At 39.5% G+C, this 12,987-nt stretch overlaps 1 protein-coding gene across 5 annotated transcripts in view; it reads right to left on the bottom strand.

Moving 5' to 3' along the window:
* Positions 1-5,767: 5,767 nt before the first annotated feature.
* anxa6 (annexin A6) overlaps positions 5,768-12,987 on the bottom strand; it is an 88,902-nt gene continuing 81,682 nt past the window's right edge. For 3 of the 5 annotated variants that reach the window (XM_039774154.1, XM_039774153.1, XM_039774156.1), the window contains 2 exons: positions 9,003-9,140; positions 5,768-6,705 (listed from right to left, as the gene is read on the bottom strand). In XM_039774154.1, the coding sequence (XP_039630088.1) occupies positions 6,646-6,705; positions 9,003-9,140 (198 nt within the window). In that variant the 3' untranslated portion in view covers positions 5,768-6,645. The remainder of the gene's footprint in view (positions 6,706-9,002; positions 9,141-12,987) is intronic. The other 2 variants (XM_039774155.1, XM_039774157.1) reach the window with 1 other exon arrangement.

Here is a 12,987-nt window from a genome sequence, read left to right as displayed (position 1 = left end):
GGGATCATGGGACATGATTTAATTCCAGTCAGCTGCAGCAGTGCCGTAACACAAGTGGTGAGTTTAGCAAGGCTAAGAGAAAGAGGGTCTGCTGCTATATAAGAGGCACCCTCATAGTCAGAACTCCCCATTCAGCTGCTGTACCAAAAGGGTTCTCCTTTAGGTCCACTAGCTAGAAAAGTGTTATGTGATCCAAAGGTCCCGAGTTTGCATCCTGCTGCTGTTTCTGGGTAGATGAGCAGTTGAGTGGAAAGGCATTTCCTCAGCTGAAACAAGTGCAAAACACCACGCAGCCACTTCAGCCCACTTGGCATTACATGTTACTTTCTATTTTACTATACTGTATTGGTAAATGTTTGCAGCTATGGAATTTTAAAGGCATTTTTATGGGCAACTAAATTGATCTGAACATGTTATTTTGTTGACAAAGTGAGTTCTTAATATGAATTGCCAATTAAACTGTTTACTCTGTTCTATGGGCACTGGTAGCCGCAGACTGTCCCAGTAGCATCTGACACAAGGCAGGGAACCAACCTTGAATGGGGATGCCAGTCTATCACAGAGCACACTTTTGCATTTAGCCACACTTACCCAAGGTTAGTTTACCACTAACAACTGTCATGAGAAAAATGGAAAATAAGCAGACTCCATACAGATGGTGCTCAGCCTGAGCAATCGAACTTGGAGTTATAAAGCAGCATCTCTACACACTGCTAATACTCAACTTTAAAGCATTCATTGCTATAAGTATTGATAAAAGTGGATATGACTTGAGTGATCTGTACAGCGTGATAATATACAGTGTAAGTAATATCAGTGCGTGATAATATACAGTGTAAGTAATATCAGTGAGTCAGTCAGTCATTCCCCAACCCACTGTATCCTAACACAGGGTCACGGGGGTCTGTTGGAGCCAATTCCAGCCAGCACAGAGCACAGGAACAAACCCCGGACAGGGCGCCAGCCCACCACAGTAAGTAATATCACTAATGAGTTAATTGATTTTCTATATGATTAAGATGGGAAAATGATAAGATCCATTTTGCTTTAATGCAAATTCCAGGAAACAAACATAAAAATGGTATTTGGCAAATGAGTGCAGCAACTATAATCAAGATGACCATGGCCATCAAATAAAAAATACAAAATAAAAGTGCAATGTCAGAAAACAGTAGCATTCATTCAAAATGTACCTGGCAATATAAAGAGTTCTTGACATTAACAAGATTTCATCTTTGTCCCTGGGTTCTGGTTGACAAGTTTAAGGTATCCATCCATCCATCCATTATCCAACCCGCTCTGTCCTAACAGTGTCATGTGGGTCTGCTGGTGCCAATCCCAGCCAACACAGGGCACAAGGCAGGAACAAACCCCGGGCAAAGCACCAGCCCACCGCAGAGTTTAAGGTATCCACTGTACTAATTCAAATGATCATCTTAAACACTTTAATTACATCACCTTTTAACCTTCAATCTTTCCTCATAGCTCATAACTCTCAGTCCTAGAATCAGCCTAGTTGCTCTTCCATGGAGTTTCTCCAGAGCTGTAATGTCTTTTTTTGCTGTACAGGAACCAGAAGAGTACACAGTACAGTGAGGTCTCAGACTCAGGTTTCAAGGTAGGATAATTCTACAAACTAACTATGGCACCAGAGAGTGGGGATTTGTTGTTTAATGATTAGCATATGTAAGGAACTATTTCACTGATTACATGATAATAATGACACTAGAAGCCTAGTATGCTGGACTGGGAAGGTTACATTGTGTATATATGAACAATAGGACATGTTTTGTGACAAATGTATGCCAGAGGGTCACCTTCCGCATTCTGTCACTAACGGTATCATCTCTTTCTGTTTCCACTGCTCAGAGAAGACGCCTGATTAAGGCAAATGACTCTGGCCCTTCCACTTGGAGGACTATACATTCTAATTATTAAATCATAAAAATTCTATTATTATAAATTTAGTATCTTATTTGGACGCAGACTCTGAACAGGACGGACCTCCACCCCAGACGTGACTGCTCTGTTTTAGTTTGATTTTGTGTCAATTATTAAACAGGGCGACCCCGTTGACACCCCAACATTCATTTTGGATTTTGTGTCATGCCTCACTCGACTACAAGCTGTACCTTATTTTTGGAACTGAACACTTTCTTGGTACATTTATTATATGGAGTTGAGATAGCTGTTGAACATTCCATCCATCCATTATCCAACCTGCTATATCCTAACTACAGGGTCACGGGGGTCTGCTGGAGCCAATCCCAGCTAACACAGGGCTCAAGGCAGGAAACAAACCCTGGGCAGGGCGCTAGCCTACTGCAGGGCACGCACAGATGGGACTGTGGGAGGAAACCAGAGTACCCGGAGGAAGCCCACACAGACACGGGGAGAACATGCAAACTCCCAGGAAGCGAACCCAGGTCTCCTAACTGCGAGGCAGCAGCACTACCCACTGCGCCACCGTGCTGCCCTGTTGAACATTCTAATAATGGAACTATTTTCAATGCACCCACAGAATCTAATAATGATCACAATGAAAGCACAATAAAATTAAACCAAGAATCAAAACTTGGCTGAAATGAACAAAGTCCAAAGTTGAGGTCACTTGTCATATTTACATAACTCAACAATGCCCATTTCTTTACCCAATATTTCTCAGTTTCTCTGTAACGGCTCATCCCAATCAGGTTTGGTTTAATATTAGACCTTTTTGCTGGGGTCCATTTACACTATTTCACATGCTGTAATGCCCAAATTTTACTTAACAAGTGACAGAACACGAGAGACCTGAAATATACAGTGAGAATGATCTGTGAATCCATTAATTTTTACTTTTTCCACTACAAGTTCATGTGTAGCCACAATCTTTCTACTGACACTGGTGTCAAATGCTGTATGGAATAATAATGTGCATAACCCAACGTATAGTTTATTGGCACCCATGAAATATGAATGACAAAAAACAAACAGCTCTTAGTAACATTATTTAATTTGTATCTTATTTTTAACAAAGATATATTTTTTAGCAAGGCTAATGTGATGGATGGCAGGGAAGTGTAATGGTTAGTGTTGCTGCATCAAAGATCCAGTGTTTTGGATTTAAATCCCAAGCCAAGATATTACCAATGTGAAGTTTGCATGTTCTTCCCATGTCTGTATTGGTTTTCTTGAATCCATAAGGACACACAGGTTACTGTTAAAGTTAACTGGTGATTCTAAATTGTGCTGAATGTGCGTTGCAACGAAGGAGCCCCATGACAGTCTGGCACCCTGTCCAGGGCAGTTTCTTGTTTTGTGTGTTACTGCCAGAATAGACTCAGCCCCACTGTGAACTTCAAGCAGATTAATGGTGTGACATAGCAAATGTGGTCCAAGAAGATGACATTTATTTACTTAAAGCTTTTTGAAATTGCCTGCAGGCTAATATAGTTCTAAACAAGACAGACTGGAGCAGTTTTATATTGTGCTAACAAAATATTGGAAAAGTGAGTGATGAATAACTTCCTTTTACCCTTGAATGTAAATAATTTCTGTTATTCTAAGTTATTGCATTGGCAGATTTTTTAGTGACTTAACTGCTGTTCAGGAAACCAAGAGCAACTTCAAAGGTGGAAGTTACCTTACAATGTCAGCATCAGCTCTTGATCTAATCATTCAGTGCAACTCTCTAGAGTGAAGTGTTTTGAGAGAGTGGTGCTGGCCCACATTCAGAGCAGCATACCGCACACTCTGGACCCCTTGCAGTATGCTTACCGGCCCAACAGGTCCACCTCAGATGCCATCGTGGCCACGCTACATTATTCCCTCTCCCATCTGGAGAACAAAGACAAAATCCTGCATCAGGATGCTCTTTGTTGACTACAGCTCTGCCTCCTCAGCCCCATCCTTTAACTCCTGTTCACCCATGACTGTGTCGCCTCCCACAAAGATAACATCATCCTGAAGTTTGCAGATGACACCACAGTGATTGGACGCATTACTGGTGGGGATGAGGCGTCTTACAGGAGGGAGGTGGACAGTCTGGTGTCATGGTGTGAGAACAACAACCTCACCTTCAACACAGACAAGACGAAGGAGATGATAGTGGACATGAGGAAGGAGAGGAGACATCACCGGCCACTGTTCATCCGAGGGCTTGAAGAGGAAAGGGTGAGCAGTATTAAATACCTGGGCACCTACATCAGTGAAAACCTCACTTGGACCCTTAACACCACACAACTGGTCAAGAGGGCTCAACAGCAGTTGTACTTTCTGAGGAGGCTGAGGAAGTTTGGTATGTAAGATCCTCGGCAACTTTTACAGCTGCATTGTTGAGAGCATCTTGACCAGCTGAATCACCGTGTGGTACGTCAACACTACTGCTATGGACCGCAAATGCCTGCAGAGAGTATTAAAGACTGCTGAGAAGATCACCAGGACCCCACTGTCCTCTATGCAGAGCATCTACAACTGCAAAGTTCACAGGAGAAGTGCCTCGATCCTCAGGGACAGGGACCCCACCATTCCCCAACACGAACTGTTCACACTTCAACCCTCAAGCAGGAGGTATAGAAGTATGAAATGATGGACTTCCAGGCTAAAAAACTCTTTCTTTCCCAAGGCCATTAGACTCCTAAATAACTGACTGGAGTTTATAACCATGGTTCACCTCATTCCATCTACCTCACACAACTGTATTTGACTTCACACACCTTCCTGCACAATTATACTTTATACTTCTATTTTGTTTTTATACTCTATGCTGCCTCTGTTACTTATTATCTATCTGCTACTTATTATTTATGTTTATCTTTATACGTTGGTTTTGTCATTTTGTGTGGATAGCAAAGAAAGAACTTCATTGTACAGGGAAACGTGTTTCCTTACTGTGCACATGACAATAAACTTGAACTTGAACTTGAAGGAAAGTGTCAATGTTGTGACATGACAGCTGGCTCCGCAGTGTTAGAACTCTGAAAATGATTTTGTATCTTGAGGCTCAGAAAGAACATGCCATGTAATGATGAGACTGTAAGATCACTGCAGCATGTGAAGCTGTACAGCACAGCATGTTTGGGAAAAGAACTCTCATATAGAATCAAAGAGGAACTACCTTGGATTTATAAAAAACTAGCCATCCTCCGCAGCTTCGCCTGCGTATTAGTGACACAGAATAGTGAGGAGGGCCCGGCTCAGCTCCCTACTCCTGATGTCATGCTTCCACCTCCCCTCGGCCCGCAGCCTCTGTCTCACATGAGCGTGAATATATATCGCTCCTGCAAGTGATCTATGATACATAACGCAATGAGAGAAGTCGCAAAATCAACTGGAATGTTCAAGCAAATTATAGAAAAAATACCCGATCTAAATCCGTTAAGTAGTTCTCTCATTTGCTAACTAAGCGAAGTTAAAGTTACGCCCCGAGGCTGGTGCATGAGTGAGGAGGGCCCCGCTTCCCACTCCCCACAGCTGGCTGTGTCTCTCTCGGATATGTGCAAATAAATTGGTACCACCAGTGACCTATGATACATAGCGTGATGAGAAAAGTTGCAAAATCAAAATATTCAAGCAAATTATAGAAAAAAACTAACTCCTTCAAGCAGTTCTTTCGTGAAAAGCGGACAGACAGACAGACATTGGATTTTATATACAGTATATAGAGTAAATCTGGGACCCTACAGAAAATCATCCATTTGTACATACAGAAAGGCACTCAAAATAAAACAGTAGTATGAGCCTGCAGCCTCAGAAGAAAACAGAATAACATTCAGAATGTCATCAGTCCTTCACAATTTACACTTTAATAAATACAAAAATGTAAAGCTCTGTGAACAGTAGCTGTGTTACAATTTATACTGACAGGCAAATCCTACCTTCAGTGGGATGGTTTGTTTTTCTGAAGTACTGAAGGCAGTAACTGATACTTGAAGTTTAGGCAAATGGCACATTATAATTTAATCACGAGCTGATTAATTTATCAAGACTATTTTAATTACGTCTGAAATGGGTGCATTTGGGGATTTTCACTACATGCATGATTAACCTGAATAACATGTTTTTCACTTCCTATATGTCTAATATTTTTACATTAGATGAAAAAGAAGAACTTTTGGTTTCTAGGTTATACTTGTCTTTAATTGTGACATCTTCTTAATTTCTAAGAACCGGTCAATATTATTGAGACTTAAGTGGAAACATCTTTTTTTTCTGGACAGTATGCATCACACCCCTGGTAAATATAATGACTAGCACATTAAAAATGCATGGTGGAGAATTCCAAATTACATATGAAAATGAAAACAGAGTGAAAAAACTTTAAAGGCAAATGGTCATTGGTTTATTGATTATAAATAAAGTTGCAATTGTGAGAAGTGGTACTGTGGGGTAATTTAACTTTGTCGTCTGCCTAGCTTCTCCTCACATCCACTGAAATGAGACAATACACAAAAAAAATACCCTACCAAAATAAATAAAATTAGCTGGGATCCACCATTGCTAACAAGGACCAAAACATTGCATCTTCCAGTTACACAAAGTGACTTGGAGGCATAAAATGACTGAGCATTAATACTGTAAATCAGTAACATAGTACCATACTGACACCCAGAATTGCTTTTCTTAAACACAGTGATATTTTTTACAATTTGAAAATGTTTGCAATTAATCTTCTCCACCACATATAAGTAGCAGGGCTTTGCGGTAATCACCTGAGGTGTCTCCCTAAAAAAAGGAAAAGAAAAAGCTTGTCAATTTTTGTAAAACTGAAAGTTCACCAAAGCATCTAATTATTTTATATAGTAAAGTGATACATAATACATAACATAACATTCTCAAACCCACATTTCCAATTGACGGTGGCAGCAGACTTGAGCCTAACCTGGTAGGTCTGAATGCAAGGCAGGATGCAGCCCAGGACAGGGTGCCCGTCTCATGCATACACGCACGCTCACACTGTGGCTAGTTTGGAATCACTGATTGACCTCACCAGCATGTCTTTGAGGGATGTGGGAGAAAAACCCACACAGGAAGACGCAGGGAGAAAGTGCCAGCAGCACACAAACAAAGACCAGATGAAGGAATTTAAACTAGGCAGCTGGATCTGTGGGGCGGCAGTACTAATCACTGCACTACCATAACGTAATTTAATCTATTTTTTATAAAAACGTATAAATTATAATTTGATATTAACAGGTTTAAAATCTGTTATGTTACCAGCGCCAACATCATAAACCCTGAACTTTATTATTTATTTGAATGATAGGGGGAAGAAGGCTATTATATATCAGATAAAGGCCAAATAGAACACTTTTCAAATTTAAGGACATGTGGCATTTTTTGATTCTAAAATATTTATGTAACTTCAGTGGCAAATTAAAACAATATTAGATACAAATTGAAACAAGCTGGTTAGCTGTGAAAAGCTAATGACTGTGCCATAAGGAAATAGATTTTTTATTTACAAAGACATGAGGTATGAAATTCACTCGACAAAACAAATACATAAGAAAACTAAAATTTAAATAACTTGATAAAAAAAGTGCATGCAAACCTGCTGAAACACACTATAAACATTCAGATGCATGTAAGTGGGGTGACATCGCTTTTATCTATATTTTGCTTTTCATTGTGCGTTTGAACTGTCTTGCTCTTCTGTTCCTGCCTGAGCCTCAAATCCCACAAAAGGGACCCTTGCAGTCTTTGTTGTTTCTTTTCACCAATACTGAAATTATGAGAGGCAAATTTGCTCAACACAGTTCTCTGAAAGAGGATATTTGGCCTGAACCGCAGAATACATACGTCTTTCCAGGGCTGAGCCCTAACAGAGCTCCAACGTGGGCAACAAACACATAAATTAATATGTTACTATAAAGACAAAGGATAATAGAACAAGCATAAAACTTGGACCGAATGTATTGTCATTTTTCTTTCACAGTAATACACCTGCTTTACTGCCTTCATACGAAAATGCATTTCTCTGTTTTGCATAAAATTCTAAGACAGGAAACCCTATTACCATTCTGACATGCATGGCACTGCAAATGTAACCCACCAATCAGATGCAAATATGATGAAGGGGAATTCCTGAACAGCTGAGATAAATTAACCCACATCGTGCTTCTCGCTCAGCACAGCATGAGCAGCAGCGACACATGCTCAAAATAGTACCAAAGACAAGCCTACGGTGGGGAGGAGGTAGTATCCAAAAGCCACAGGCCTATGTTTCTAAATTATATCTGTGTAGATATCTGACTTAAAATCTGACTTAAACACCAATAAAAGGCAGCACTAATTCTAAGTGCTAAGACGTTGACAGTATATATTCTACATGATTAATGAAGGACATAGAAAACATCATTTCCTCCTCCTGCTGCTATTTCTTCTTCATGCACTTTATCCTTTCCCACCCAAGAGCTTGAAATGTAATTTTGATTTCAATGGCCTTTAATTATTCCTTAGGAGATTACATTAGGTGAAGTTTCTTGCCCTTTTTTTGCAATTTTCTCATTATTGATTTTCAGCTGCATTAAAATTGACTAATGTAGTGTCTACCCCAGTGTGAACAGCAATTATAAAACCAACATTTGCAAATTTGTATTTTTTTACCTTTAGTAGACATCCAAATTGCACATCAGTTAGATAACAGGGGGAAAACTATCTGCATGCAGTGAATGTATTACCAACACTGAGGAGATGATATCAAAATAAAAAGAGTTAACTGTATCCAATGAATCTACATGAACATATTTTCAGTGTGACAAAAATTATGTTAGTCTTTGTGTTAAAGATGAATGAGGCGTACAAACCCTGAGTCTAAATTTTACCCCTTACCACATCTTTGATGCTCTCTGTGTTTAAATCACTTTTTTGTAAGATGATTAATCTACAGGGCATTTAGAAATTTAGTGGAAGAAAGAATGTACGACTGGTAATTATAGTTGGCTCAGTGTTTTGCAACTTTGTTTTTATGGAGTAAATGTTGAATGTATTAGGGAAAGTACAAATAAACTCTGACTAACACATAGAGCCTCGACCTTGATGCTTTCGTGAAGGGAAACATCGCTCAGTTCCTTGTACTCCCGCCGAATGTTGAGCAAGTCAATTTCACTCCGGGATACCATGATCCTAGTTAGTGTTCGTTCATCTGTGCCAAGACCCTAGAGGAAAGAGCAAGAAATGAAAGATCAATCAATAATTGTTTTAGCAAATCATACACACATAAATATAGTCTCAAGTCATGCCTAGCATAAAAGACTCACATACTTTTCAGCTTTTACACTGTATATAGTATCATTAAATACAGTGCATTAGGTAATAAATTATTATGCTCACAAAAAAGAACCAAAAATATACAGATGTAAAACCAATCACACAAAAAACGAAAATGGTACATTTGTTTGGTGGCAATGGCATGAGCTTTGCCTTTATGTAATTGAATGACACACACTTTTATGTTTATTTGCTAAACAGACACTTTTATCCACAGTGGCGTACAAAAGAGGTCAACATAACTGAGTAAATATCACTTTGGGGGACAGTTTGGGAACAAGTGTTACAGGAAAAGGTTTCAAAATTGATCACTACAAGTGAAGAGCCCATTACAATTCCTTAGTTACGAGAACCAATCAAAGCTTTTATCAATTAGACAGATATTCACCAAGCAAGAGTGTCTTCAAATGCTTCTTAAATAGACAGATGAAGTCAGAATTTTGAATGGAGGAGGGCAGCTCATTCCACCACCTAGAAGCTGCACATAAAAAGAGTCCAGATTGAGCTTTGATGCCACCATGCAGAGGGAGCATCACCAGTTGCCTTTCATCAGCAGACCTCAGTGGTCGAGAGGGAGTATATATATATAGTGGAGCCGACCCGGACACAGACAGGCCAACATGTTGTTACTCACCACCACACGTTTATAATTTACAAATATTTACAATATTTATGGTCACTAAGACCCAGTCCCGTGCACAATCCCCCAACACACACAGTCCTGGCCACACAATGCCTTTCTTCGGGCCGCCTCCACTCTCTTCGGCCTCGTCCTGCTTACACCCGACTCCAGCCCTGAATAAAGGGAGACGACCCCTTTTATATTCTCCCGGATGAGCTCCAGGTGATTCCCGACACTCCTTCCCTCACGGCGTCCCTGACAATATATATATATATAGGTGCTGACTTGTTGATTACTCTGTATGGGACCATCAATATAATTTAATATACATCACTACAACAAGCCAGTGTAGTGATCTGAAAAGAGGAGTGAAATGTGCCCACCTCGACTGATTGAGCACTGCATGTGCCGGTGTTTTTTGAATCATCTGCAGTAGTAACACATGCTAGTATTCCTGCCAATAGTGAGTTACAGTAGTCCAGATTTGACAAGACCAAAGCTTGGACCAGAAGGTTGTGCTGCATACTCTGTCTGATACAATCTGATCTTGGGGATGTTGTAGAGAGTGAATCTGTAAGACCAAGAGACCAATGCAACATGGGCATTGAAGGACAGCAGGTCAACGATAACTTAGTGGGTGTTAGCGCTAAAAAGCCGAGTTGAACAGAGAAGGTGTGCTGAATAGACTTGGAAATGTGATCTAATAAACCTGGAAAGGAATATCACATGAACATTCAGGGAGGGTATTCAATCAAAGATTATAGTTACTGGTTGTGGCAACAGTACCCACTGCATCGATGTGCCTAAAGTCTAAGGAAACAGACTGAGGCAAAAGATTCAAATGCTGCCCCAGCTCAGTTTGTGACTCGGAAAAAGTCACAAGGATTGTTTTGCTCATAATGTAATGTTGTGATGTCCTCAAGATTCTTTATACTTGATTACTAAAGGACTAAAGGACTGAAAGTTGATATAAAACAGATCATTGATATTGGTCTATCAGACCATTTTCTTCTACTTTTTAATATAGAAATAATGATAAAAAACACTCATGAGAAGCATATTGTTAAAAAACGCTTCTTTGATTCGGCAGCAGCTTTAAAACTTACAAACATTTTAAGCAATCAGTCCGTTTATAGTGCCAGCTATAATAGCGAGGACAATGTAAATAGTAAGGTGGAAAGATTTAATTCTAAAGTGAGAGCTGCTGTTGACATAGTTGCACCTGAAAAGACAGTGAAAAAATCTTCTAGCATTGGTATACCATGGAAGACCCAAAGAGTGTCTGATTTAAAGAGAACATGCCGTAGAGCTGAGCGTCAATGGAGGAAGAGTAAACTTACTATCCACCACGAAATATTAAAAGTCAAAATAACAGAATACAATAACACTGTCCGTCTTGAGAGACGCTGCTATTTCTCTAATATTATAAATAACAATGCTAGTAATCCTAGAGTCTTATTTTCAACAATTGATCGCCTACTAAACCCAGGTAGCTCAAAGGAATGCCTCCTAAGTGCTTCCAGTGAAACCTGTGAGGCTGTCGCTGTATTCTTCAATCAAAAAATTAATGATATTAGAAATAACATAGTATATCTCCCCAACACTAAGGATCCCCCTAAACCCCAACATCCTGTTATAAACAAATTAAACTCTTTCACTAGGATAGATTTACCTGATTTACAAAAATAATATCTCAATTAAAACCCTCCACCTCGTCCTTGACCCGATACCAACAAGGTTTTTCAAAGAAGTATCAGGCGTGCTAATTGATAATGTTCTTGACATAGTAAATTCGTCACTAGATACTGGGGTCTTCCCAGACTGTCTTAAGACTGCTGTAGTTAAACCCCTACTTAAGAAACATAATCTTGACCCCTCGCTCTTGAAAATTTTAGACCCATCTCTAACTTGCCCTTCTTAAGTAAAGTTCTAGAGAAGGCAGTCATTATGCAGTTAAATGACCACCTAAATAAACATGCTATTCTTGATAAATTTCAGTCAGGTTTTAGAACAAATCACAGCACAGAAACTGCACTCGTTAAAGTAGTAAATGACTTGCGGGTAAATGCAGACAGAGGCCATTTATCTGTTCTCATCCTCTTAGATCTGAGTGCTGCATTTGACACCATTGATCACAACATTCTTAGAAATCGCCTTAGTCAATGGGTGGGCCTCTCTGGCAGTGTCTTAAATTGGTTTGAATCCTACCTGACAGGGAGAAAATATTTTGTTAGTTGTGGGAATTACAACTCGAAGACACATGATATCCAATATGGTGTTCCACAAGGCTCTATCCTGGGTCCGCTGTTATTCTCAATCTACATGCTTCCGTTAGGTCAGATTATCTCAGGGCACAACGTGAGCTACCACAGCTATGCTGATGACACACAGCTGTACTTATCAATAGCACCTGATGACCCGATTCTATTGATTCACTAACACAATGTCTGACTAGTATCTCAGAATGGATGAATAGTAATTTTCTCAAGTTAAATAAAGAGAAAACTGAAATTTTAGTGATCAGCAATAATGGATACAATGAGGCTATTAGAAATAAACTGGATACATTAGGATTAAAAGTCAAGACGGAGGTAAAAAGCTTAGGGGTGATTGTTGACTGTAATCTGAATTTTAAATCACATATTAATCAGATCATTAGGACAGCATTTTTCACTTAAGAAACATAAGTAAAGTTAGACCTCTTTATCACTGAAAGATGCTGAGAAATTAGTTCACGCGTTTGTTTTCAGTCGACTAGATTACTGTAACGCACTCCTCTCAGGACTACCCAAAAAGATATAAATCGTTTGCAACTAGTGCAGAATGCAGCTGCTAGAATCCTAACTAGGAAAAGAAAATCAGAACACATCACACCAGTTTTATGTCACTACACTGGTTACCTGTGTCATTCAGAATTGACTTTAAAATTCTGCTTATGGTTTATAAAGCCTTAAATAATCTCGCCCCATCTTATATATCGGAATGTCTGACACCTTATATTCCAAATCGTAACCTCAGATCCTCAAATGAGTGTCTCCTTAGAATTCCAAGAACAAAACTTAAAAGAAGTGGTGAGGCGGCCTTCTGCTGTTATGCACCTAAAATCTGGAATA

This window comes from Polypterus senegalus, chromosome 13 (assembly GCF_016835505.1).
Source record: "Polypterus senegalus isolate Bchr_013 chromosome 13, ASM1683550v1, whole genome shotgun sequence".
Lineage (NCBI taxonomy): Eukaryota > Metazoa > Chordata > Cladistia > Polypteriformes > Polypteridae > Polypterus > Polypterus senegalus.
The sequence above is the reverse complement of the archived record's forward strand: the minus strand, read 5'-3'. Positions and strand labels throughout refer to the sequence as shown.